Genomic DNA, 26,034 nt, shown 5'->3' with positions numbered 1-26,034 from the left:
GCTACCCGCCCAAGACCCCAGGGGGTGCTGAGACCTAGTGGACCAGCTGCATAGGACTGCCAGCTCCAGGCAGGACCCCCTGCAGCCCAGAAAAGCTGCAACAAGCCTGGCCGAATCGGGAAAAGATCTCAGACGGTCTTTCTGAGTCGGGCTGCCCTGGGGAGGAACGTCTTGAGTCTCCAAGGGCCCTGCTACCCGCCCAAGACCCCAGGGGGTGCTGAGAACCAAGTGAAATCTGCTACCATCGTGGGGTGGACCTCCCAGTCCTGTCTGCCCTCAGGAAGTCCTCCTTTGCTTCAAAGAAACACTGTTAGTCCCATCAACACTCCAGAAAAGCCACACTGCCTCCAAAAAGATTGACCAACAACGACAGCCCTCAGGAAATATTCCAGGGCAGTGACAAGGCAAACACTACCCGATAAAGGAGAGTACAACTCCCTCAGGAGAAAGAAGACAACAAGCAAGATGAAGAAGCTGAGAAACCACCCCCAGTCAAACCAACAGGAGAACTCACCTAAAACAGTCAACAATGAAACTGATCTCTGCAGTCTGACAGACCTGGAGTTCAAAAGAGAAATAGTGAAAATACTGAAGGAATTAAGAGAAGATATGAACAGCAATGCAGATACCCTCAGAAAGGAGCTAGAAAATATAAGGAGGAGCCAAGAAAAACTAGAACATTCATTTGCAGAGATGCAAACTGAACTAGGGGCAGTAAAAACCAGAATGAATAATGCAGAAGAACGAATCAGTGATGTGGAAGATAGAATAATGGAAATCACTCAATCTGGTCAACAGACAGAAAACCGAATCAAAAAACTGGAAAGCAATATAAGAGACCTATGGGATAATATAAAACGGGCCAATCTACGCATAATAGGAATTCCAGAAGGAGTAGAAAAAGATAAGGGAATGGAAAATATATTTGAAGAAATTATCGCTGGAAACTTCCCAAATCTAAAGGATACTGGATTCAAGATACAAGAAGCACAGAGGGCCCCAAACAAACTGAACCCAAACAGACCCACACCAAGACACATCATAATAAAAATGGCAAAAGTTAGTGATAAAGAGAGGATCCTAAAGGCAGCAAGAGAAAAACAGAATGTTACCTACAAGGGAACCCCCATAAGAATATCAGCTGATTTCTCTACAGAAACACTACAGGCCAGGAGGGAATGGCAAGAGATATTTAAAGTGCTCAAAGGAAAAAATATGCAACCTAGAATACTTTATCCAGCAAGAATATCATTTAAAATAGAAGGGGAAATAAAAATTTTTCCCAACAAACAAAAACTTAAAGAATACAGCAACACAAAACCCAGGTTAAAGGAAATATTGAAAGGGCTTCTCTAAACCAAAAAGAAAGGAAGGAAAGGGAAGAAAAAAGAAAAGAAAAAAAAAAAAAAAAAAAGAAGAAGAAGAAGAGGAAGAACTAGGACTGAGGAAGATGCAATCAGAGAGCAGTCACTCAAATAAGCCAGCATACAGATTTAATCATGAACATGCTTCAAACAAAATAAAATTAAAAAGAAAAAAATAAAAGAGTCATCAAAACCATAAAATGTGGGCAAGGGATGTCAGGAGGTAAATAATCCTTTTTGTTTGTATGTATGTCTCTCTTCTTAATTTTAATATAATAATGAAGTGTTTGAACTTACAGGAACATCAGGCTAAAACACACAATTATGGGAAGGGGTTAGCATACTTAAAAAACAGGGCAACCACAAGCCAAAACCAAATATTGCATTTGCAAAAAATGAAAAAAAAAATACACTCAAGCAGATAATAACAGAAGACCATCCAACCAAAGAAAAAAGAAAAAAAAAAAAAAGAAGAATGGAGAACCATAGAATCAACTGGAACACGAGGATCAAATGGCAATAAATAATCATCTATCAATTATCACCTTAAATGTCAATGGACTGAATGCCCCAATCAAAAGACACAGAATGGCTGAGTGGATAAAACGGCAAAAACCTTCAATATGCTGCCTACAAGAAACTCACCTTAGGACAAAAGATACATATAGATTGAAAGTGAAAGGCTGGGGAAAAGTATTTCATGCCAATAGACATGACAGAAAAGCAGGAGTTGCAACGCTCATATCAGACAAAATAGACTTTAAAACAAAAGACATAAAGAAAGACAAAGAAGGACACTATTTAATGATTAAGGGATCCATCCAAGGAGAGGATGTTACTATCATCAACATATATGCCCCAAACATAGGAGCACCCAGATACATACAACAAATATTAACAGACATAAAGGGAGATATTGATGAGAATACAATCATAGTAGGAGACCTTAATACCCCCCTCACATCAATGGACAGATCCTCTAGACAGAAAACCAATAAAGCAACAGAGATCCTAAAGGAAACAATAGAAAAGTTAGACTTAATTGATATCTTCAGGACACTACATCCAAAAAAGTCAGAATACACATTCTTCTCAAATGCTCATGGAACATTCTCAAGAATCGACCACATATTGGGACATAAAGCGAATCTCAATAAATTTAGGAGCATAGAAATTATCTCAAGTATCTTCTCTGACCACAATGCCATGAAATTAGAAATCAACCATGGGAAAAGCAAAGAGAAAAAACCTACTCCATGGAGACTAAACAACATGCTACTAAAAAACCAATGGGTCAATGAGGAAATCAAGAAGGAAATTAAAAACTACCTCGAAACAAATGATAATGAAGACACAACCTCTCAAAATCTATGGGATGCTGCGAAAGCAGTGCTCAGAGGGAAATTTATAGCAATCCAGGCCTTTCTCAAAAAAGAAGAAAGATCCCAAATTGACAACTTAACCCTCCACCTAAATGAATTAGAAAAAGAAGAACAAAGAAGTCCTAAAGTCAGCAGAAGGAAGGAAATTGTAAAGATCAAAGAAGAAATCAATAAAATAGAGACTCAAAAAACAATAGAGAAAATTAATAAAACCAAGAGCTGGTTCTTTGAAAAGGTGAACAAAATTGATAAACCCCTGGCCAGACTCACTAAAAAGAGGAGAGAAAGAACCCAAATCACCAAAATTATAAATGAAAAAGGAGAAATCACAACGGATACAGCAGAAATACAAAAAACCATAAGAGAATACTATGAACAACTATATGGCAATAAGTTTGACAATCTGGAAGAAATGGACAATTTTCTAGAATCTTACAGCCTGCCAAAACTGAATCAAGCAGAAACAGACCAACTGAACAGACCGATCACTAGAAATGAAATTGAAGAGGTCATAAAATCACTCCCTACAAATAAAAGCCCAGGACCAGATGGCTTCACAGGTGAATTCTATCAAACATATAAAGAGGAATTGGTGCCCATCCTCCTTAAACTCTTTCAAAAGGTTGAAGAAGAAGGAATACTCCCAAAGACATTCTATGAGGCCACCATCACCCTCATTCCAAAACCAGGCAGAGATACCACCAAAAAAGAAAACTATCGCCCAATATCATTGATGAATATAGATGCAAAAATTCTCAACAAAATCTTAGCCAACCGAATCCAACAACATATCAAAAAAATTATACACCATGACCAGGTTGGGTTCATCCCAGGTTCACAAGGATGGTTCAACATACGCAAATCAATCAACATCATACACCACATTAACAAAAAAAAAAGTCAAAAATCATATGATCATCTCAATAGATGCAGAAAAAGCATTTGACAAAGTTCAACATCCATTCATGATCAAGACCCTCGCCAAAGTGGGTATAGAGGGAACATTCCTGAATATAATCAAAGCCATTTATGATAAACCCACAGCAAATATAATCCTCAATGGGGAAAAACTGAAAGCCTTCTCACTCAAATCTGGAACAAGACAGGGATGCCCACTCTCACCACTGCTCTTCAACATCGTTTTGGAAGTCTTAGCCACAGCAATTAGACAAACAAAAGAAATCAAAGGCATCCATATAGGAAGAGAAGAGATCAAACTGTCACTGTATGCAGATGACATGATTCTATACCTAGAAAACCCTAAGGACTCAACCCCAAAACTCCTTGAACTGATTAATAAATTCAGCAAAGTGGCAGGATATAAGATTAACATTCAGAAGTCAGTTGCATTTCTGTATACCAGCAATGAAACATTAGAAAAGGAATACAAAAATACGATACCTTTTAAAATTGTACCTCACAAAATCAAATACCTCGGAATACACCTAACCAAAGAGGTAAAGGACCTATATGCCGAGAACTATAAAACCTTAATCAAAGAAATCAAAGAAGATGTAAAAAAATGGAAAGATATTCCATGTTCATGGATTGGAAAAATCAATATTGTGAAAATGGCCATCCTACCCAAAGCAATCTACAAATTCAATGCAATCCCTATCAAATTACCCAGGACATTTTTCACAGAACTAGAACAAACAATCCAAACATTTATATGGAACCACAAAAGACCCAGAATCGCCAAAGCAATCCTGAGAAACAAAAACCAAGCAGGAGGCATAACTCTCCCAGACTTCAAGAAATACTACAAAGCCACAGTCCTCAAAACAGTGTGGTACTGGTATCAAAACAGACAGACAGACCAATGGAACAGAATAGAGAATCTGGAAATTAACCCTGACACCTATGGTCAATTAATCTTTGACAAGGGAGGCAAGAACATAAAATGGGAAAAAGAAAGTCTATTCAGCAAGCATTGCTGGGAAACCTGGACAGCTGCATGCAAAGCAATGAAACTAGAACACACCCTCACACCATGCACAAAAATAAACTCCAAATGGCTGAAAGACTTAAATATACGACAGGACACCATCAAACTCCTAGAAGAAAACACAGGCAAAACACTCTCTGACATCAACATCATGAATATTTTCTCAGGTCAGTCTCCCAAAGCAATAGAAATTAGAGCAAAAATAAACCCGTGGGACCTCATCAAACTGAAAAGCTTTTGCACAGCAAAGGAAACCAAAAAGAAAACAAAAAGACAACTTACAGAATGGGAGAAAATAGTTTCAAATGATGCAACTGACAAGGGCTTAATCTCTAGAATATATAAACAACTTATACAACTCAACAGCAAAAAAACCAATCAATCAATGGAAAAATGGGCAAAAGACCTGAATAGACATTTCTCCAAAGAAGATATACAGATGGCCAACAAACACATGAAAAAATGCTCAACCTCGCTGATTATAAGAGAAATGCAAATCAAAACTACCATGAGATACCACCTCACACCAGTCAGAATGGCCATCATTAATAAATCCACAAATAACAAGTGCTGGAGGGGCTGTGGAGAAAAGGGAACCCTCCTGCACTGTTGGTGGGAATGTAAACTGGTACAGCCACTATGGAGAACAGTTTGGAGATACCTTAGAAATCTATACATAGAACTTCCATATGACCCTGCAATCCCACTCTTGGGCATCTATCCGGACAAAGCTCTACTTAAAAGAGACACATGCAGCCGCATGTTCATTGCAGCACTATTCACAATAGCCAGGACATGGAAACAATCCAAATGTCCATCGACAGAGGATTGGATTCGGAAGATGTGGTATATATACACGATAGAATACTACTCAGCCATAAAAAAGGATGACATCATGCCATTTGCAGCAACATGGATGGAACTAGAGAATCTCATACTGAGTGAAATGAGCCAGAAAGACAAAGACAAATACCATATGACATCACTTATAACTGGAATCTAATATCCAGCACAAATGAACATCTCCTCAGAAAAGAAAATCAATCATGGACTTGGAGAAGAGACTTGTGGTTGCCTGATGGGAGGGGGAGGGAGTGGGAGGGATCGGGAGCTTGGGCTTATCAGTCACAACGTAGAATAGATTTACAAGGAGATCCCGCTGAATAGCATTGAGAACTATGTCTAGATACTCATGTTGCAACAGAAGAAATGGTGGGGGAAAAACTGTAATTGTAATGTATACATGTAAGGATAACCTGACCCCCTTGCTGTACAGTGGGAAAATAAAATTAAAAAAAAAAAAATCAGTGCTGCTCATGTATCTGACGTTTCATGTCTGTTTGTAGCTCAGGCGACATCTCTCTTATCAGGGGTCAAACAGGATCCAGCAGTGAACCCTAATTCAGAACTCAGATTTCTTACTAATAATAGGGTTACCAGATTTAGAAAATCAGAAGGCAGGAGTCCCCATTAAATTTGAATTTTAAATATTAAAATTGAATTTTAAATAAATCACGTGCAGTTTTTTAGTGTATTCGTGTCCCCAGATTTTGCATGGGGCACACTTTAACTAAGAATCACTCATCATTTATCTGTAATTCAAATTTAATGGAAACTCCTATAGTCGAACCTTTAACAGTACTGGGATTGAGAGGCTTAATGTTTTCCCTTGTGCTAATGGAGGTGGAGGATGGATGAATGGATGGATGATAGATAGATAGATAGATAGATAGATAGATAGATAGATAGATAGATAGACAGACAGACAGACAGACAGATAGACTCCCCTAGGAGGAAAGCTTCCTGCTGCAGGACTCTGGATGTTTCCAGTGTAACCCTCCAAGGAGGGTGGGGTTGCACGAGGGTGAAACACAGTGCCTGTCAGGTGCTGCCTCCGTGGGGACTCACGGCCTCCTGCTTCTGTCCCCTAGCGGCTCTGGTGGACCACATCCAGTTTGGGGACTGCCGCATTGGAAACAGCTATAGCGCGAGCTTCACCATCACTAACCACAGCCAAGTGAATGTGATGCGCTTCGAATGGCCCCTTCTGGCTACAGTGTCTTTCTCTCCACAGGTAAGTGAAAACCAGTCCCTGTTTCCTGGCCTCCCTTGAGCCTCAGCCAAGCCCAGTTTGATTGTCGGTCCATCCCCACAGACACGTGGGGTGGGATGGATGCGGACATGTCCCCTGTGGTCATGAGCAGGGAACGAGGGCTGCCAGGACTGTGCTAGGCCGATGACGCAGAATCACATGGACACCTCCATGGATGAAGACAGGTCCCAGTCCTTGCTTCCCAGAGTGTGGACCTGTGTCCTCCTAGGTGTGTGCTCCTTAGCGCATTCGTCCTGCACAAGTGGTACATCACGAACTAAAATGGGGTGGTAGGTTTGGTGGACAAGGGAGATTTAGAAAATGCTACATATTTCTGCTGGAGATTCCTAGTGCCCTTCAGCATATTAAGACCTAGTCAGCTTTTTTACCTGGAATTTTCTAACCCCTTCTTTCAGCATCTCACGGCACACATTTTATAAATTGCTGACCAAAGCTCAACATTGAACAAGGCCCAGGACAACGTGGCAGCAGAGTCTCACCTCTGATGGGTGCTTGCTTTTTCCAGAGAGTTCACATCTCAGTTCCCAGGACCCTGGATGTGTCCGAAGGCACCTGCTCTGTTTCAGCCACCAAATCTGTTCAAGCACAGAACTCTAGGAGGATAGAGCGAGGAGGGCTGGGGACGCTACTCTGTCACCTTTAAATCTCAGGGTGCTATCAGGAAGAAATATTTTGCTTCCTGGAGAGCTGTAAAGTGTTAGTCAAAGGAGGCTTTTATTTATTTATTTTTTTTTGTATTTTCTCCGGCATTGTTTAAATTGTCACATACTGGTATAGTGATGCTCATAATATCCTTTTTAATCTTTTTAATGTTTGCCCTTTTTCTTAGTTGATAAATTGCTTTTTATCATTATTTTTTTCTACTTTTTGTATTATAGTTGATTGACGTGAGCTTCTTATAGTCCCTCTATATACACTCATGCTCACACACTCGGACATACAGCCACGCGTACACACACACACACACGCACGCACACACGCACGCGCACCTGGAGAAATATCACACTTTCCTCTCCTTTCCCTTTCCAGAGAAGGGAGGGGTTTTTTTAATCTCTTAGAAACATGAAAGGACTGTATATATAGGACAATATATAGTGTATATTTAGATATTTAGTGTTGTGTGCTTTTATGTATGCTGAATCCCAGTTGATTTTATCCTTCAAATCAAATTGGATTTCCCACTTATCTGGACCACTTCCGCACGTTTTGCCAAGACTTTTGGCTCTACCCCTAGAATGTCAGCATCAGGCGTCGTGAGTCCTCCAGATTGAATTCCCCAAAGCACTAACACGAGGCTCTTCCCCAGATAGGCCACCTCCACCCTGGCTGCGCCAAGGACATAGTGGGGACCATCAAGTCAGACGTGCCCATCACCCTGAAGAAGATGGGCATCAAGTGCAAGCTCTCCAAGATCACCTTTCAGGTCCCCGCAGACCAGGTCCCCGACTGGGACGACCGCATGCGCACGGTCAAGTGGGTGGACGTGCTCAGAAACGTGCCTGGGACTTTCACCACAAAGCGAAAAGTGAGTAGGGACACCAAGGCCCGGTGTGGCCAGGACCGCCGTTCTCTGAACAGACACTGCTCTCCAACTCGGTGTTGCATCCTTTCCTTCTCTCGTGGGAAAAGAAAACGGTCCCCATTCACCTGAGCTGGATTTCCACAGTGGCCGGCCGCCTGCCGTCCTCACTGCACGTGCCACCCAAACCGCACACGTGATTGGCAGGGCTTTCATTTAAGTCTTGAAATCTAGTTCCTGGCTGAGCACGTCCTCCCCGCTTTTTCTTTTTCAGAAACATCACAGCAGCTTCCCTTTTCCCTCAGTGTCCAGAATGAGGTTAATTAGTCTCTGGTTCACGACAGAATCTCCTCTTTGGTCCGTGCATGCTTGTCTTTTAATCATTCCTTGGTTGGTTTCTTTCTAAGAATCGAATAAACAGAGATGAAGGCACACCCAACGCAGGAAGTCAAACAAGGATGACCTGCTGATTTCAGCCCCAACCCCTCAACCAGAGGCGGGCGCTCTCCCGAATCTTGTTTGCTCATTCCCTTCATTTTTTTTCTCTATTTCGAACCTGTGCATCTGAAAAGGCATGTTGTTTAGTTGTCCTTTGTAACTTCCCTTTGCTAAAGGCTATTGCGCGTGGTCATCCGTATTGTTGCATGTGGTTGTAGTGCACCCCTGTCACTACTATTTAAATCTCCATCGATACCTACCCATTCTTCTTTTGAACATTATTTGGGGTTTGCTACTATGGACACTATTTCCATGAGCATGGTGTTCGTTTGCCAGACTTTATATTCCTAAACTGGGTCATAGGAAGTGGAATTGCTGAGTTTTAGGAATCGTGGGCTCTTCAGCTTTCCAAGGTGATGCACAGTGTTTCCAGAGTGGCTTTCTGCTGCTTGGTGGAAGCAGAAGTATAAACAGATGGAGCCCACTTTGGAAGACACTTGTGTGTTATTTGGCAAAATATGAGTCTTCATTATTTTGGGATGAGTTCTTTGTTCCTATATTTGTCTGCAAATTGTCCTCACTATTACTTATCGCTTATGTTTTGGCTTTCTCAAATGTATTTTCTCCTGGTTATCTCCATGCTGTTTATTCTGATGGTTCTTGGCCCTTTACTCTCTCATATAATTTGGGAATCCATTTACCAAGTGCTGTGAAAACCCTGATGGAAGTTTAATCGGAATTGGATTCTATCTATAAATCAGTTTAGGAAAAATTGACAATTTCATAATATCAATTTGTCCTTTCCATGAGCAAGGTATATCTCTCTCTTTATTTAGGTCTTTTTAAAGATTTTTTTTTTACTACCATTCAGTTTCTTTGATAGTAATAAGATTCTTCAGGTTGTAGACTTGGTTTTGGATCCATTTTTATATTAAGGTGTTGTTCTAGAAATTTGCCTTTCAACCAAGTTTTCACATGAACCCTCATAAAATTATTCATAATATCTTATTATCATCTGTTTAATTACCTGTAGGATGGATGGGCTGTCTCCCTTTTCACTTATGATTGGTTATTTGTATCTTCTCTTTTTTCTTCTTAGCCAGGCCCACCACAGGTCTTCTAAATCTTTTCACATAAACAACTTTTAGCTTTGCTGGTCCTCTCTGTTTTAGATTTGTTTTCTGTTTCATGAGTTTCTATTCCTATCTTTCTGATTTCCTTACTCTAACATCTTTGGAGCATATCTGACCCCACAGTTGCTGCCTGCGCCATCCTGATGCTCTCAGTAATTTCTTGTTATTCAGTGTCCCCCTTTCATATGAATGAGTCATTTTAGGTTTGCCTTCATTTGCTCTAGAGCTTGAGTTTGTGAGTTGGTGCTCATTTGCATGAGTGGAATGAACTGCCTCAGCTCCCCATGATTCCTGTGAGGCAGCTGGGTCTGCGTCCCTGGGACACGGTGGCCTTTGTTCCAGGTGATAGAGACGGATCCGGAGCCTGCCCACTCAGTACTAGAGGAGAACTACCGAGAGCTGCAGCTGCAGATCAGTGCCAACGTGAATTTCGCCTCATACCAGTGCCACGTGAGCGACATACACTTTAAGGAAACACTGGTTTACCAGACCCGAGTGTTCGAGTGAGTCATCAAAAGCCTCCCGACCCTCTTGAGGAAGTTCTTTCATCCCATCATTCCCTCTCTCCTTCATCAAACATTTATTCAGTGTCCACGACAGCAAGGCCCAGGCATCACATAGGTGTACCCTAGGGTCTACGTGGACTCACTGAAACATTCCGACCCGCAAAACTACAGCAGTTCCCTACGAACCTCAAAATATACATCTAGAAATGCAGAGTACCAGGAGGGTGGCATGAGTGGGAACAGGCCTGTCAACCATCCACATCACCACCTGGGGACCATTCTTGCCCCCACCCCCAGCCCCGCCACCCAAGTGACAGCTCAGATAGTGTCCACGCTCATGGGCATTGGGGCCCCTCTTAGCTTGGAAGCCCCTTGACCAACAGAAGCCAACGTTTCTCATAACCATTCCATGGCTATTGCTTCCAAGACCCCTGCAGGAGACATGCCCAGTTACAAGAGCCACTGCTCTCGGAGAACCCCAGTGCTAGGGCTTCCCTCCGGGTACTCATGAGTGCCCCCCCCCCCAGTCTCCAAGCAAGTGACCAATCAGTTACAAAGTTGTCTGATGATATAGCTGACCTTTCTCTTATCAGGCTTCCACAGAAACAGAGCCAGCCAGTTAATTCAGTCAGAACTGTCCTAAGAAGAAGGGGTTATGTTAACCCTTTATCCACACTCAGATGATACAGGGATGCTGTGGGTCTCACCCTCAGAGAGCTCACAGCCGGTGTTGGGGGAATGAGTGAAAATAGGCACATTGATGGTGGCAGCACAGTGTTCTGGGTGTGCCGGGGGGGCGTCCCTAAAACAGACCAAGACGTGGTGAGAGAGGGAGTGTCTGGAAAGGCTGTCCAAAGTGGTGCCCCAGCTGAACGCTGGGAGACACAGAGGAGCTGGCCTGGTGAAGAAGCGAGAAAATGGACCTTCAGGCCAAAAGAGCAACATACACAGAGACGGGTAAAGAGAGAAGGCCTGTGACTGTTCTTTGAGAATTACAAACACAAAAACAGAAACCACTGACGTATCTACTTTGTAAAAAATCAGTAATTGACTTGCTCAACTCATTTTGCATTTGTGGCCCTTAACGTATCCTCTCAAATTATCATAGACCCAGAAGATAGAAGGCAGGAGGTGGGATCTTCTGCCGATGGCCGTTTCGCCTACAGCAGGGGTCAACCCATGGCCCTGGACTCAATGGCCATGGACTAAACCCAGCCAGTGGCTTATTTTTGTCGATCATGTTGGCACAGAGCCAGGCCATTTGTTTCCACATTGTCTGTGGCTGTTTCTGCATTTACCAGCAGAGGGAGTCGTGGCTGCAGAGGCCTCTGGTGCCCAAAGCCAAAAAAACTTACTACCCCACCCTTACAAAAAAAAGTTTGTTGACCCCTGACCCACATCAAATATGCTTTTGACCAAAAGTGTTCTTTGCCGCTGAGATTCCTCCCCTTTATACAAGTTTTCTTTAGGATAAAGACCAGCACTCATAAATCCACACAACTCCTAAAGTCACTCAAGCCCCTGAGGTCAAAGGCACTTGCCTTCAGGCATAGCTGCATGGTCTTCCTGGACTGGATGATGGCTCCTTTAGAACTAACCCCAACTCTCAACTCCCACTTCTTCCTTAAACCCAGACACCTCCGCTCATTCAGAATTTCAGGCAGGTGTACGTCTCAGCCAGCGAAGTCATCTCAGGCGGGGGTCCCGTGGTTTCTGACCATGAGGACACTGTTTGTGGCAAGAGGTGATTCAGGAAGGGAGAGCTTTGGCATTTGCACCCCAGAGAAGTACTGTCTTGTGAAACAGACTTTATTTCCTCTCTCGGGACTTTTTTGGGATGACGGTGGTGCAGGCTTGAAAGCTCCCTGCACCAGGTGCCAGTGGTAAGCAAGATGGTTTAAGGGCTAAGCATTTGGATTCTTTTACTTTTAATAGCTATGTGTATATTTTATGTATTTTAGGAGGAAATATAAAATAATACATCGAATGTGTGTCTTCAGGTTAAATTGCTTAAAACCTGCCTTTGAAGAAAGATTTAAGAAACAACATGACCTGACTTTTAAAAGTTAATAGTACAGGCAATGTGCAGACAGGACCAAAACCATCTGCAGCTCATTCCTCACATTTGTCCCCTGAACTCTTTCCAGGTTTGAACTGATTAATTCGGGAAGCGTGCAGCTGGAGTTTAACTGGATCTCTGAAGACACAGCAAAGGCTGTCAGCTTTGCAATGCCGGAGAACCAAGGTAAATGCATTGACAGGTAACACCCAGGGCTTGAACTGGTCCCCAAGTTAGTAGAAGGGCCTTGTTCCTGGAGAAGCAAGCACTGCTCCAGCAGCCCCCTAAGGAGCAAAGGAGAAGCAGAGCAGAGGCCTCCTGGCATCTGCAGGGCCAAACGGGCCTGAGAAGCTCAAGGCCTGAACTCTGCCTTCCTGGAGCCTGGACCCTGGACCCACAAGGCCAGTACCCCCTCCACAGATCCCTAGGAGTCTTTCCTTTTAGATCTTAACCTTTAGGAAATTACAGATCTGGAGAAACCAGTAAAAGCTATGAACTGTCTTTCCAGGAAAGTACACACCCACACCCAGTGTGCAATTAATACATGTGAAGCACTTTTTTTTTTTTTTTTGGTAGCTCCACTATTTTTTTATTTTTTATTTTTTCGCTTTTTTTTTTAAGGCCTGCACCCTCGGCCCATGGAAGTTCCCAGGCTAAGGGTCGAATTGGAGCTGCAGCTGCCGGCCTGCACCACAGCCACAGCAACACGGGATGCAAGCTACATCTGCAACCTACACCACAGCTCACGGCAACGCTGGATCCTTAACCCACCAAGCAAGGCCAGGGATCGAACCGGCAACCTCATGGTTACTAGTCAGATTCGTTTCTGCTGCTCCACAACTGGAACACCTACATTTTTAAATTAATTAACTTTTTATTATGGCTGATTTACAATGTTCTGTACAGCAAAATGAAGACCCAGTTATACATATGTGTACATGCTTTTTCTCATACTATCATCCATGAAGTTCCATCACAAGTGACTGGATGTAGTTCCCTATGCTGTACAGCAGGACCTCATGGCTTATCTAACAGTATCTTTTTATTTTTTTGGCTGCACCCGTCGCATGTGGATTTTCCTGGGCCAGGGATTGCACACACACTGCGGTTGTGAACTGCGCCACAGTTGTAGCAACACCAGATCCTTAACCCACTATGCCACAAGGGAACTTGAAGCACTTTTAAAAGGGCCCACACACATTCAATTTGGACATTCCCAGATCTTGCAAATGAGCCCTTTATCCATGCCCCTCCCCCAGATGGTGAACCCCCGCTTTAAAGCAACGATTCTCCAGAACTTATGTTCCACAGCCCACTGCCCTTAAGGCAAATGACCCACAGACATTGATCTGACCCACCCCCTTGAGCCAAAAGGAAACAGACTTGATGCAATCACTGGAAGTGTTTTTCCTGAGTCTCCTGTGAGGGAGGAGCCAGTTCCTTACCCCTAGGGCCCAAAGCCGAGTGAACCCACTAAAAGAGGTGAGCCCACAGACCCCACAGGGGCTGCCCCCCACCTGCCCTCTCTCTGCCCCCAGGCTTCTCCCAAAAAGACCAGCTCAGCCAGGGCACACTGCACACGGCCAGCACCCTGGACAGCGCCGTGGACCGCTGGACCGACGCTTCCCTGCCCCCCTTTTCTGTGGAGCCCAGCTCTGGCATCGTGCCCAGCGGGAAGGCTCAGAGGCTCAAAGTGAAATTCTCCCCACTGGAGGCTGGAGACTTCGAGGGCAATCTTTTCTGCCAGTAAGGAAATGAGCTCCCAGCCCAAAGCGCTGCAGTTCCCAACCCATCTTCTTCCCACCACAGCCACCGTTCTTTGCAGCCCGAGGCCCCTCCATAGCCCCAGCTGCCATGTTTCCCTTTGGAAAAGCCTTGTGAGAATGAGCAAGAGTCAGTCTTCTGTATTTCTCATCTTCCCTCTGTAGACCCTGCCTCCTGCCCTCCGCTCCCTTCCCCGCCACATGCAGGATTTCACTGGGCAACAGAGTGGTGGGCAGCCAGGTGGTCCCAGTTCCAGGGCAAGCCTTCTTTCAGCTTTTCTGAGACTCAGTTTCCTGCTCTGGAAAATGCAAATACAACTACCCACCTTATAGAGTTACTGTGAAACTAAATGAGCTAATTTGAGGGAAGAGCTCAGAGCAGTGCCTGGCACACGATGAGTACCATAAACACTGGGGGCTGGTGGCGATGGAGGTGTGGACCTGTTACATAGTGATCGAGGGACAGATGGGGCCCAGATCCAGTGAGAGGAGAGTCAGCCCCATAACATCTGGCAGTGAAAGTCCTTGATGGGGCGCCCACTCCCCAGAGAGCTCCGTGGAGAGCACCCCCCTTGGGGGAAGTCTCTGATCCATGGCCTAGGGTGGCCAAGACCTATGTGGCCCACGAGTGTCTCCCAGACACCCTGCAGTGATACTGCAGGGGCCTCGCCCACCCCTGGGCCATCTCAGCTTGGCGCTGAGGCTCAAGATCTTCTCACAGCTAGTTTATGTTCTCCAAGAAGCTCGGGGAGTTTTTTAAGACTGCCCAGGTCCTATTTCGTACCCCGCTCCAGGGAGCCCAAAGGAAAGACTCTGTGCTCACTTTATAGCAGCGAGACTTTCTCACCATTGACAAAGGAAGTGACGAGAGTCCACAGTAAGGTACACAGAGGACCCAGAATCCAGGCCCCTCACACTCAGGGCATCCATGCATCCATCACTCCATGAACACCCACTCTGTATCATGAACTCTGCCAAGCACTGAGGTTATGCTGTTGACCCGGGCAGACCCAGCCTCTGCTGTCATGGAACTCACATTCTGGTGGATATAATGTTCATTTTCAACCATGAAAGCAAATATATGTGTGTGTGTATATATATATATTATTCAGATGTTAAACATAGACAAAAATAACCTTATCCTCTCAGGATTCCTAACCTGCCACCTGGAGAGCAAGGCCCAGTCCTGTCAGTGAAAGGGCAGAGCTCCCTGCCCTTCTGCCATTTTGACCTGAAAGACTCGGACTACCTCAGCGGTCATCGGCGAAACCCAGATCTCCGCGGGCCTGGTGGTGGGGCTCTGGCCCCAAACACCCGGGTGATCGAGTTCTCCAGCGTGGGCATAGGAGGGAAGAATCTCCGGTGAGTTTCTTAGGTTCTCACTGGTTGAATTATGTCAGGAAGTCCTTCTAAAACTCAGAGGGGCAATTCCAAGAAGCCATTGAGACTGACCCTAGAAGCACACTGGGTGTCCTGGGGTCTGGCTTTGGAGAACTGCTACAGCAAGGAAGCTGAATTCTGTCCCCTTCGTTTTGACACTGGGGAAAAATTTGAAAGACCCAAAAATACAATCCCTGACCACTGCCTTGACCCCAGAGGATCACGGGGACAGAAGGGCGCTTGGCACCGTCATTAGTCAGAAGTCCAGAACTCAAGCCACCCTTGGGATCCCCAGGTGAGGTGATGCTGTTTGCATTTCTGCAGTCAGAAAGTGCCCAGAACAGGTCTGCTTCCCACAGAAGGTGACTGTGCTGGGGCAGGTCCGAAGAGAGTTTCTCTTACTCCTCAAGCCCTCTCTCATGCTCTGCTCTCACCTCTTCCTGCTCGGCCAGGACGTTTACAATACTGAACCCGACCAGTAGCACCTACTCCTTCTGCTGGATCTCTGAGGAAATGGAAAGTCTCCAGAACCCTCCAGCCTTCACGTGCCTGACAGAGAAAGGCCTCGTCCTCCCTGAAAAGAAAGCTGAGGTGTGTGTGTGAATGGGGACACTTGGGCCGGGAATGGAATCATCCTGTCCCCCTCTGCACAGCAAGCGTGCTGTGGCTCACGGGTTGAGTTAGGGTGAACAGCCGAAGTGGGAGCCCATCAACAAGCATTTCTTGAGTGGCTACTGCATACGTTCAGCAATTCTCATGAACAAGACAGACCTGAGCTCTCTTGGTTGGCCATGGAGAAATGGAGAGCCCTGGTATTTGAAGTTTTAAAAATTGAGATTATTAAAGCAAGGAAAGGAGAGCTGGACACCTGTGCCTGGGGACTCTGGGATTCATGCCATACCATGAAGTCAAGAGCGCATGTGTCCAGGGGACCGACAGCAGTGAAAGGACACGGGTGCATTTTGACCTAGTCAAGCCAAAGGGCAAAACCAAAGGGCAGAGTCGTGTCCTATGGTTGAGTCCTAGTGTCCACACAGTGATTTAAAGCAGAGAGTCAGACCTAGACAAGTATGAACCTATTGGCCAAAACAGATGTGTGGGCCCTGTGTCCTGTAAGTTCCCCAGAGAATCTTGGAGGCAGAAACAAATCCGTAAAACAGACATTACGCATTCAGATAGCGTCAGGAGGATCATCCACATGAATGAGGCAGGCCCGAGGGACAGAGATAGGGAGTGCAGGGCACCGGGCTAGCTGGCCACAGTGCTTCTCTGGAGGATCACCACACAGACCAGTGAGCCCAGGGTTGCTAGATCTCCCACGCTTTTCAGGAAAAGCCAAAACCCCAGATTTCTATCTGAATCTTCCAATTTTATATGGCACCCAAAGGTATGGCATGCATATGGCAGCCTAGCCAGCAAAACCTGTGGGTGGGATTCACCCCCTTAGACATTCTTGGTGGGCAGGGCAGACATTGATGCTGCTGGTACAGCTTCCGGGACCTTACACAGAGGGTAGAGGGAGTCCCCATTGTGGCACAGCAGAAACAAGTCCGACCAGGATCCATAAGGACTCGGGTTCGATCCCTGGCCTTGCTCAGTGGGTTAAGGATCCGGCGTTGCCTTGAGCTGTGGTGTAGGTCGCAGATACAGCTCACATCTGGTGTGGCTGTGGCTGTGGTATAGGCAGGTAGCTTTAGCTCCAATTTGACCCCTAGCCTGAGAACCTCCATATGCCACGGGTGCTGCCCTAAAAAGACCAAAAAAAAAAAAAAAAAAAAAGAGGCTATGACCTGGTCACAGCAGCCAGCGTAGCCCAGTGCTGATGAGCCTCTAAGGGCATGTGGGGTTGGCAGACAGAAGAGCCTCTAACTGCTCTGCTCCCAACCATCCCCTCAGATTGTCTTCCAGTTCACACCTTGCCACCTGCACCTCTCGGAAGCATTCTGGACGTTCTTAATCCCTGAGCACAACATCTCAGTCCCCTTCCTGCTGGTGGGCAAAGCCACTGACCCTCTCATCAGTCTGGACAAGTCACATCTCAACTTCAGTTGTATTCTCATTGGTAAGGCTGCCCTGTTGGTTTGTATTTAGAGTTGGCATGACCAGGGGTCGGGGAGGGGGGACGGGCAGGAGTGGGGACAACCCAGCAAGGAGCTCTAGGAGCAGACTTGGGTGGGAAACTCTTCCTGGTGCCATCCAGAGGCATGTCAGATGGCCTCTATCACCGTTCACAAGGCCACAAGATATTTCACCTCTCAATCTAATTTCCATCAGGTGTCTTCCAAACGCACACACCAATAACCCAAGGAAACGTAGGAGGCTTGTTACAAGCTTGGAAGATGCCTTTGGGGCCTGGACTATGTTTATTTCCAGAAACTCATGTCAGCCCCATCCTACTTGAGTGTGCCTTGAGTGGGCTGTATCTGTGTGCTCCTTGGTCTGTGCCACAGTGGTCACATTTCTCTGCGGTCCTTTCACATATTTATCTAGCGCAACAGAGCTTAAAGTGTGTGAGCCAGACACTCTTCCGTGAGCTGGGCGTACAATGGGCAAAGCCCACATCCCCACTTTCATGCTGGTTACAGTCTAGTGACAGGTAGTGGACCCCCAAAAAGCAAAAGAGATAGCATGTCAGATGTTGAGACATGTTCCAGAGAAGAATAAAGCAGGGCAGGGGAGCAAGGCAGCCCAGCAGATGGTGGGAAGGTGATATTTGAGCAGGGATTTGAAGGAAGTGGAGGAAGTGATTGCAGGCCCCTTATAACACTGTGACTCCATCACATGGGCGTGGGGTGGGGGTGTGTGGGTGTGTAAAATACAACTAAAGTGGTGTTCTTTATATGTCAATCAATGTGGCATTGTATAAGGAAAAAAATTAATAATTGCCCCCCAATTCTATCTCACTCTTTCCATCAAAGGAAACCAGTGTTAACAGTTTAACGTATATTATTTCCATATATTTCTCATAGTGATGCCTATAAGTAGATGGGAGGAGATTAGGATGTCTCGTAAGGTTTTAAATAAATGAACAATGTAGCGTAAAAATAACAGCAGGACAAACAGTTCAGTCTAGGCTGCAGTGATGTTGTTTTTCTGTATAGTCTTTACATCAGCAGATTAAAGAACAGCCAGGTGATCATACATCATGAAGAGCCATTGCTAAAATTCAGCAGACATTCACATTCTAATAGTAAAATAGGAATAGAGGAAAAACCTTAAAAGAGTAACCGAAAGCAAGAGGCCGATATTATCAGCTCATGAACCACTGAAGTCACTTCAGTTAAAGTCAGGAATTAGGCAAGGATGCTCATTATCGCTGTTCTTATTGGGCACTTACCTAGTGATCTTAGCAAATACTATAAAACAAGAAGATTAAATAATTGGTGTAAACAGTGGGAAAACAGAGAGAAAACGTGTCTCCTTACACTGTTGCTGATGACTTCACACATAGATAACCTCACGAGACTCTAGAGAAATGCACAACAGACTATAAGAGTCAACAAGATAATTCAGCAGGTGGCTGGATGCCAAACACGTCCTGTGGAAAAATCAGTGATTTTTCTCTTTTAGCAATAAGCGCCTAGAAACAGAACCAAAAGATTCCATTCCATATTGATAAAACCTATAGAATAGATAAAGATCAATGCAACAAGACAAGCGCAGGACATATATGAAGAAAACTGTAAAATCTTATTAAAATGTCCCCAAACGAGATCTGGAAATTTGTCAATTCTCCCAAAATTGTGCACATTTAATCAAGCTCCAATTAAAAACCCCAACTAGCGTCACCCGATGAAATATAGCATGTGCCGTTAAACTGGAATTGCAGGCAGCAGTGAATAGTTTTTTAGTGTAAGTATGTCCCATGGAAAAATTGGGATGTGCTTATACTAGGAAATTTTTTGCTAACTCTGGTAACCTTAGTCCCACAAGGATTGAGGTGAGGGGAAAAATGGATGAAACAATTCTAAAGTTTATGGAGAAAAATAAACGCCCTACAATCGTCAAGGAAAGTAAGAAAAAGCAGACCCGTGGGAGGAAGGGTATCCATCAGAGCCCTGTCAGGACACGCGCGACATCCCTGAGTCTAATTCCTAAGAGGCCGATGCAGAGATTCTGTTCAGAGCTCCGGGCAGAGCACACGGGCCCCCAGCCCCACGGATAAGGCAGGAGGGCACGGGGCCTGAAGAAGAAGGAGACTCTCCTGGCAGAGCAGCACCCTCAAAGTAGCAGCGGTTGATGGATTAAAAGTTCTGGAAGGAAGAGGTGGAGTCCCTTTGGGAGGAAGGAAGAGAGGGAGCCAGAGGCTGAGGCCCCCGGGAGAGGCGAGCAAAGACGCCGCCTGCCCTGGCCTTCAGAGGAGCGTCCACTGCGTGCAGTGCCTCGGGAGCAGGCCCGCGGCTTCCCCTGAGGGTCTGTGTCTCCTCCTCAGGCAGGGAAGCCCGGGAGACGGTGAAAATTATCAACAAGGAGGAGCAGGGGTTCCACTTCGCCTTCCAGGACAACTCCCGCTTCTCTGAAGGCTTCAGCAACAGCTTGGTCGTGTGTCCCATGGAAGGCTGGCTCCCACCTCAGTCCAGGTAAACAGAAAGGCCCAGGTAAGCCCCCAGGACTGCCCTCGCCCACGGGACGGGGTCCCAGGCCTGCCCACCAGGAGTGCCACCTCCCCCGAGAGTGCGTGTCTGCAAAGTCCCTCCCAACTCTAAACTCGAGGTGTGACATCTCATCTCTGTCCTACCCCTTCCCCGTTGTTCATTTCCCTGATGACCGTGGAGCATTGAAAACGTTAAGCTCTTGTTCTTGGTATTTTCCCATGTTTATGTTTTCCCTGCTCTCCACTGCGTTTGTGAATCCATAAAGCAGTGGCCCAACTTACCTGGCAGATCTTCACCATTCATCATGAGCCGGCGTTGTGATGCCTTTTTTTTTTTTTTTTTTTTTTTTTTTTTTTTGCTTTTTAGGGCCGCACCCACAGCATATGGAGATTCCCAGACTAGGATTCTAACCAGAGCTACAGCTGCCAGCCTACGCCACAGCCACGCAGGATCCAAGCAGCATCTGAGACCTACACCACAGCTCACGGCAATGCCGGATCCTTAACCCACTGAGCGAGGCCAGGGATCGAACCCACAACCTCATGGTTCCTAGTCGGATTCGTTTCCACTGTGCCACGATGGGAACTCCGCCTTTTCCTCATAGTGTTTCTGCTAATCCACTCAACTCGCCTTCTTCGGCAGGTTGTACCGGGTCACCCTAGTCATTTCATCTGCTGTCTTCTTCCCCAACCAGGTTCCCGATTGATATTTTCTTCACACCAAAGCAGGAGGGAGATGTGAACTTCAATCTGATCTGCAATGTGAAAAAGAAAGCCCACCCTCTGACCTTAAATGTCAAGGCTGAGGGCTACTCTGTGAAGGTGGAGGTCAAATGCAAGGACAGGGTGGGCGCCGTCACTCTCTTGACCCCCAACCAGACCACTACCATCAACTTCTATGAGGTAAAGTGGGAGAAGGCCTCGCACGCTCGGTTTGCACACTGCCTGGGGGAGGCCGAGCCCATGACCAAGCCTGGGAGGCCAGGAGAACCAAGGAGAGCCGCTCCCTCTGCAGAACGTGTTATCGTCGTGATGTGGCTGCTTTTCTTTTCACAGGGTGATTTTGCTTTTCACAGGGTGGCAAGGTGGTGGGGGGAGGAGAGGATGCTTGTATTAAACACACAGGAAGGATGTTTTGCTAAGAACTGAATGGCTCCCAGCACTTTGGCTGCCCTTGCTGGACTCTCTGATGACATTAAACGAATGACCCTCAACGCACCAACATCATCTGCCAAAGGGTCTTTTCCCCAACATGTGACAGGCCCTGACCCCATTGGCTCAACAGACAGCTCTGTTCTCTGCCTCTCAGGTGGAGCTGAATGAATGTGTCCAGTGTGAATTCAGCTTTATCAACACTGGGAAGTTCAAGTTCAGCTTCCAGGCAGAGCTGTCCGGCCCCCCGTCCCTGCGGCAGTACTTGGACTTCTCGCCCATTGACGGCAGCGTGGATGTGGGGCAGACCGCACATGCCTCCTTGTCCTTCCAGCCGTTTAAGAAATGCGTCTTGCAGGGCCTGGAACTCAAAATCAAGGTGAGACCGTTTAACCTTGTCCAACACCCAGCACACTCAGGCATCCTGTCCTGAGACCTGTGTGTATGGCCACCTCCGCTGCAAGGAAGGGCTGGAAGTCAAGTATGTTTCCCAGGCATGTGGGCAGCCAGCCAGCGTCCTGCGGCCACAGGAACCCTGAAAAGTGGGGCTGGCGGGGAGCCTGCTGTCTCTGCACAGCCCTCTGCTTCAAGCTGATCGTTCCTGCAGGAGGGAAGCCAGAGCCAGTGTGGGTTCAAGTTGCAGAATAGGCCTCCTTGCTTTTCCTAAATAAACTTCTATTAATCAGAATCTCTGAAGTTCCCTTTGCAGCTCGGTGGAAATGAGCCTGACTGGTATCCATGAGGACGTGAGTTCCATCCCTGGCCTCACTCAGTGGGTTAGGGATCCGGTGTTGCCGAGAGCTGTAGTGTAGGTTGCAGACGTGGCTCAGATCTGCCATTGCTGTGACTGTGGCGTAGGCTGGCGGCTACAGCTCCAATTGGATGATTGGACCCCTAGCTTGGGCCCTAAAAAACAAAAACAAAAACAAAAAGACAAAAAAAAAAAAAAAAAAAAAAAAAAAAAAAAAAAAAAAACCGGATTCTGCAAAAGGCCCCCTAGGACCTGAATTTTTTTTTGAAAGCTGACTGCTTCCCACCTTCACCTGAGGGCTCCAGGCCCTTTTCTCTCACTTCTCCTAATCAGGCCCCCCTGCCATTCCCTCCGCACAGATCAGCCAAGGTCCAGCATTTCTGTGCAGCATCTCAGGCTGTGCCGTGAGCCCCGCCGTCCATTTCTCCTTCACCAGCTACAACTTTGGGACCTGCTTCATCTACCAGGCTGGGATGCCCCCGTACAAACAAACCCTGGTTGTCACCAACAAGGAAGAGACGTCTATGAGGTAAGCAGGCGTCCCAGGCCCTGCAGGAGATCCTCCCTCCACACAGGTGAGGTCTTGCCGACACAGACGAGGGATCACTGGAAAGCGCCAGACACAGGCGTGCGTGCCTCCCGGCTCTCCCTTCCCCACCACGCAGGCCAATACTTGGATCTCCACGAGCTACTTGCTAAAAAAAAAATCCTCCCGCAGGAGAGGAGGGCAGTGTCAAATGAGCTGACAAGACGTTGGATGGCCTCCGTTTCTTATCCCCACGTAGCAGATATGGGAACTGAGGTTTGCAGAGTTAAAAAGTTCATTTCTCAGGCCAGTGAGCCTGCAGTGAATGGCAGATCCACACTGAGCCTAAGCCATCTGATTCACATCCAGCCTCTCTGCACCATCCCTGTGCAGAATGTTCCAGTTCACGTTTCTGGGGTGTATTTCAGACCAAACCAAACAGACGCTCCAGAGACCTGTGTTTGTTCAAAGTTCTCTTGGTTAGTGCTCTGCAGGAGAACTTTCTTCGGTGACAGAAATGTTATACACCTGCCCTGTCCAGTGCAGTGGCCCGTAGCTGCACATGGCTGTGGTGCACTTGAAATGTGGCTAATGCCACTGAGGAACAGAATTTTTATTTCATCTTAATTTTAATTTTAATAGCCACATGCATCTAGCAGCTCCCATATTGGAGAGCACAGGTCTAGGTTCAAATCCAGCTCTCCCCCAGCTGTGTCACCTTGGGCAAATTTCTTACACTCTCTGTGCTTCTGTCTCCTTGCTGAAGCGGGGGGTAACAATAGTACCTCCCCACAGGGCTGTTAGGAGGATTCACTTAATTCATTTAGAGAGAATATTTAGAACAGTGCCCAGAACATAGGAAATGCTCAGTAACCATTTCTGCTGCTATGGTCATGGTGGTAGGTGGTGGTATGGTGATGGTGAGTGGTGGTGATGGTAGTTCATGGTGGTGGTGGTGGTGATTGTCCTGAATGTAAATTACAAGAATGTCATGCAATTTAAAAAACTAATTTAAAATCTTACCCACCAGCACGCCTTCTTGCCTGACTTCATTTGATCTCAGTCTTACTTGTTTAAGACGCTAAGCTCTGTTTAATGGCTTAGCTAGACTCCTTCTCCAGGTACCTGGGAGGCAGCCAGGGAGGGGTCATAGCAGAGGTCTGGGTGCCTTCCTACCCACAGGTGAAGGAGGGTAGACCTGATCTTTCACAGGCCCTTCTGGTTGAGGAATTCGTTGTCATAGTCATGGCTTACCTTCATGGAATGCTCCCTCAGTGCCCTCTGTCGTGACTGATTTAGTCCCTTTTTCTCATTGAACAGTCACGACTGCCCTGTGAGGTAGCTCTCACCATCCCCATTTTACAGGTAAGGAAACAGAGACCCAAAGGGGCTGAGGAAGTTTTCTCAAGTCATGTGGCGACCGGAGGCCAGAGCCTGGATCCAAACCCCCCTCCGTCTGACTCTGGCACACATGCCCCTCCCACCGTGCGTTGCCACCCAGTTCCTTCCTGTGAGAGGATAAAGGGAGTGAAAAGAGCACCGGGCCAAGGGCCATGAGACTGAATTTGAGGCCCGGTTCTGCCAGGGTCTTGGGATGTGATTTGGGAAGTGACTTGTCTGTGCCCAGGAGCGGGGAGCGCAGGGTCATTGCTGAGGTCCCTTCCAGCCCGTAATTCCGACCCCAGGCAGGGCAGGACAGGACAGTGCCTGGCTCGGAGACACAGGGACAGGCTCCTCCCTCTGGGTCAGCCGTCCGAGCACGGACACCCCTTCCTCCTGGTTTTCTCCAGCTTAGACTGTTTGTACACCAACACCAGCCACCTTGAGGTGAACTTCCGAGTAGATGTGATAAAGCCAGGCAAGACGCTGGAGGTTCCTATCATCTTTTATCCTCGAGAAAGTATCAGTTATCGAGAGCTCATCCCCTTCGAAATCAATGGACTCTCGCAACAAGTAGTTGAAATCAAAGGGAAAGGCACTGAGATGAAGGTAAGAGACAACTGGGGACATCCTCGGGCTTGGCACCCTCCTCGCCCTTCTCAGCCACCTCTGCCCGCCTGAGCCCATCCGCCTCCCCTCTCCATGTCTCCTGCCCCCACACTGCGCGATCCCAGGTCAGCCAGGACCCTGAGGGGTGAACTGTCAGATCAGACTCAAATGGGTCCCGTACATCTTATTCAATTCCAAACACCAAACCTCACCGCGTCAAAGGATGCGAGTAATCCCAGGCTCTAGGGAAGCAGTCTTTTCCTCGGAGAAGTTTGATGCTCTCAGATGCAGCATCCCAAGCATGCCCTTTTTGTCCCGCATTAAGGCATGTACCATTTTCAGGTTTAATGGGAAAGATGTGTTGAAGCCGTGTTCACAGACCTGCCTTTCAGTTACACGGCGTCTCTCCTTGACACCACGTTGACTCGCATTCCCCAGGCCCAGATCCCGGGATTATATTTGATTAAGAGCCTTCCTTCTAACCAGCGGCTCCTAATAGGAAGGGAAAGGTCTGGTCCTGCTGCTAATCCCTTTCTTTCCAGTGTCTGGTGTCTTGGGAGTTCCTGTCATGGCTCAGTAGAAACAAATCTGACTAGGAACCAAGAGGTTGCAGGTTTGATTCCTGGCTTCACTCAGTGGGTTAAGGATCCAGTGTTGCCATGAGCTGTGGTATAGGTCAGAGTCACGGCTTGGATCTGGCATTGCTGCGGCTATGGCGTAGGCCTGCAGCTACAGCTCCCATTCAACCCCTAGCCTGGGAACTTCCATATGCTCTGGGTGCGGCTGTAAATAAAGCAAAAAAAAAAAAAAAATTAAGTCTGGTGGGAGTACTTGCATTTAATAGGAGGTTTTAGAAGACTCCAGACCTTCCAAGATTCTCAGCGTGTGTGGGACATTTCAGCAACCCAGAGAAAAGGGGAGGGGCATGTTCCCAGCGGCCTTCCCATCCGGCCAGAGGAGCGGCAGGGCCATGGCACCTGCTGTGTCTGCACCCAAGCCAAGGACAGGGGCTCTTCTGATGTCCCTGATTCATTCACACGCTCATACTTTCATTCATTCCCTCAGCACCCATTGTGTGTCAGGTGCTTGGTGGAAATCTCCCTGGGATATGAAGCACGTTCTCTGACCTCCGGGAGTTCACAGGCTGGTTCTGGAGACTCTTGCCTCTGTAGACAAAGTGGAAGCATGTGGGCTGGACGGAAAGATGGTTGGGGGAGGGGTGCGGTGCAGTGACTGCTCACAGGACAGGGACCAGTGAGTGCTGTTCGTTGTGGTCACACCGTCCTGGAGGGCAAGGCCCAACCTGATCTTAGCCTCATCCAGGCCGGCGTTTTTTTAGTTTTTGTTTTTTTTCTTTTTTTAAGGCCGCACCTGTGGCATAGGACATTCCCAGGCTAGGGGTCGAATCAGAGCTGTA

At 46.7% G+C, this 26,034-nt stretch overlaps 1 protein-coding gene across 5 annotated transcripts in view; it reads left to right on the top strand.

Moving 5' to 3' along the window:
- Positions 1–26,034, top strand: part of HYDIN (HYDIN axonemal central pair apparatus protein) — a 549,453-nt gene that overhangs the window by 500,628 nt on the left and 22,791 nt on the right. For 4 of the 5 annotated variants that reach the window (XR_014805538.1, XM_084959659.1, XM_084959660.1 and 1 more), the window contains 13 exons: positions 6,626–6,768; positions 8,114–8,332; positions 10,240–10,400; positions 12,551–12,648; positions 14,001–14,208; positions 15,375–15,587; positions 16,058–16,196; positions 17,502–17,667; positions 20,038–20,185; positions 20,895–21,102; positions 21,509–21,730; positions 22,462–22,631; positions 24,419–24,617. Coding sequence is in view for 3 of the 5 variants with exons in the window: in XM_084959659.1 (XP_084815785.1) it covers positions 6,626–6,768; positions 8,114–8,332; positions 10,240–10,400; positions 12,551–12,648; positions 14,001–14,208; positions 15,375–15,587; positions 16,058–16,196; positions 17,502–17,667; positions 20,038–20,185; positions 20,895–21,102; positions 21,509–21,730; positions 22,462–22,631; positions 24,419–24,617 (2,294 nt within the window). In the remaining 2 variants the exon portion in view is untranslated. The remainder of the gene's footprint in view (positions 1–6,625; positions 6,769–8,113; positions 8,333–10,239; positions 10,401–12,550; positions 12,649–14,000; positions 14,209–15,374; positions 15,588–16,057; positions 16,197–17,501; positions 17,668–20,037; positions 20,186–20,894; positions 21,103–21,508; positions 21,731–22,461; positions 22,632–24,418; positions 24,618–26,034) is intronic. The other variant, XR_014805539.1, reaches the window with a different exon arrangement.

The sequence above is a fragment of the Sus scrofa genome, chromosome 6 (assembly GCF_054392235.1).
Source record: "Sus scrofa isolate SSC_HxYL_T2T_F1_AM1 chromosome 6, Sscrofa_HxYL_maternal_Yorkshire_Landrace_v2.0, whole genome shotgun sequence".
Taxonomy (NCBI): domain Eukaryota; kingdom Metazoa; phylum Chordata; class Mammalia; order Artiodactyla; family Suidae; genus Sus; species Sus scrofa.
Note: the sequence above shows the minus strand (reverse complement) of the source record. Positions and strands in the feature narration are given on the sequence as shown.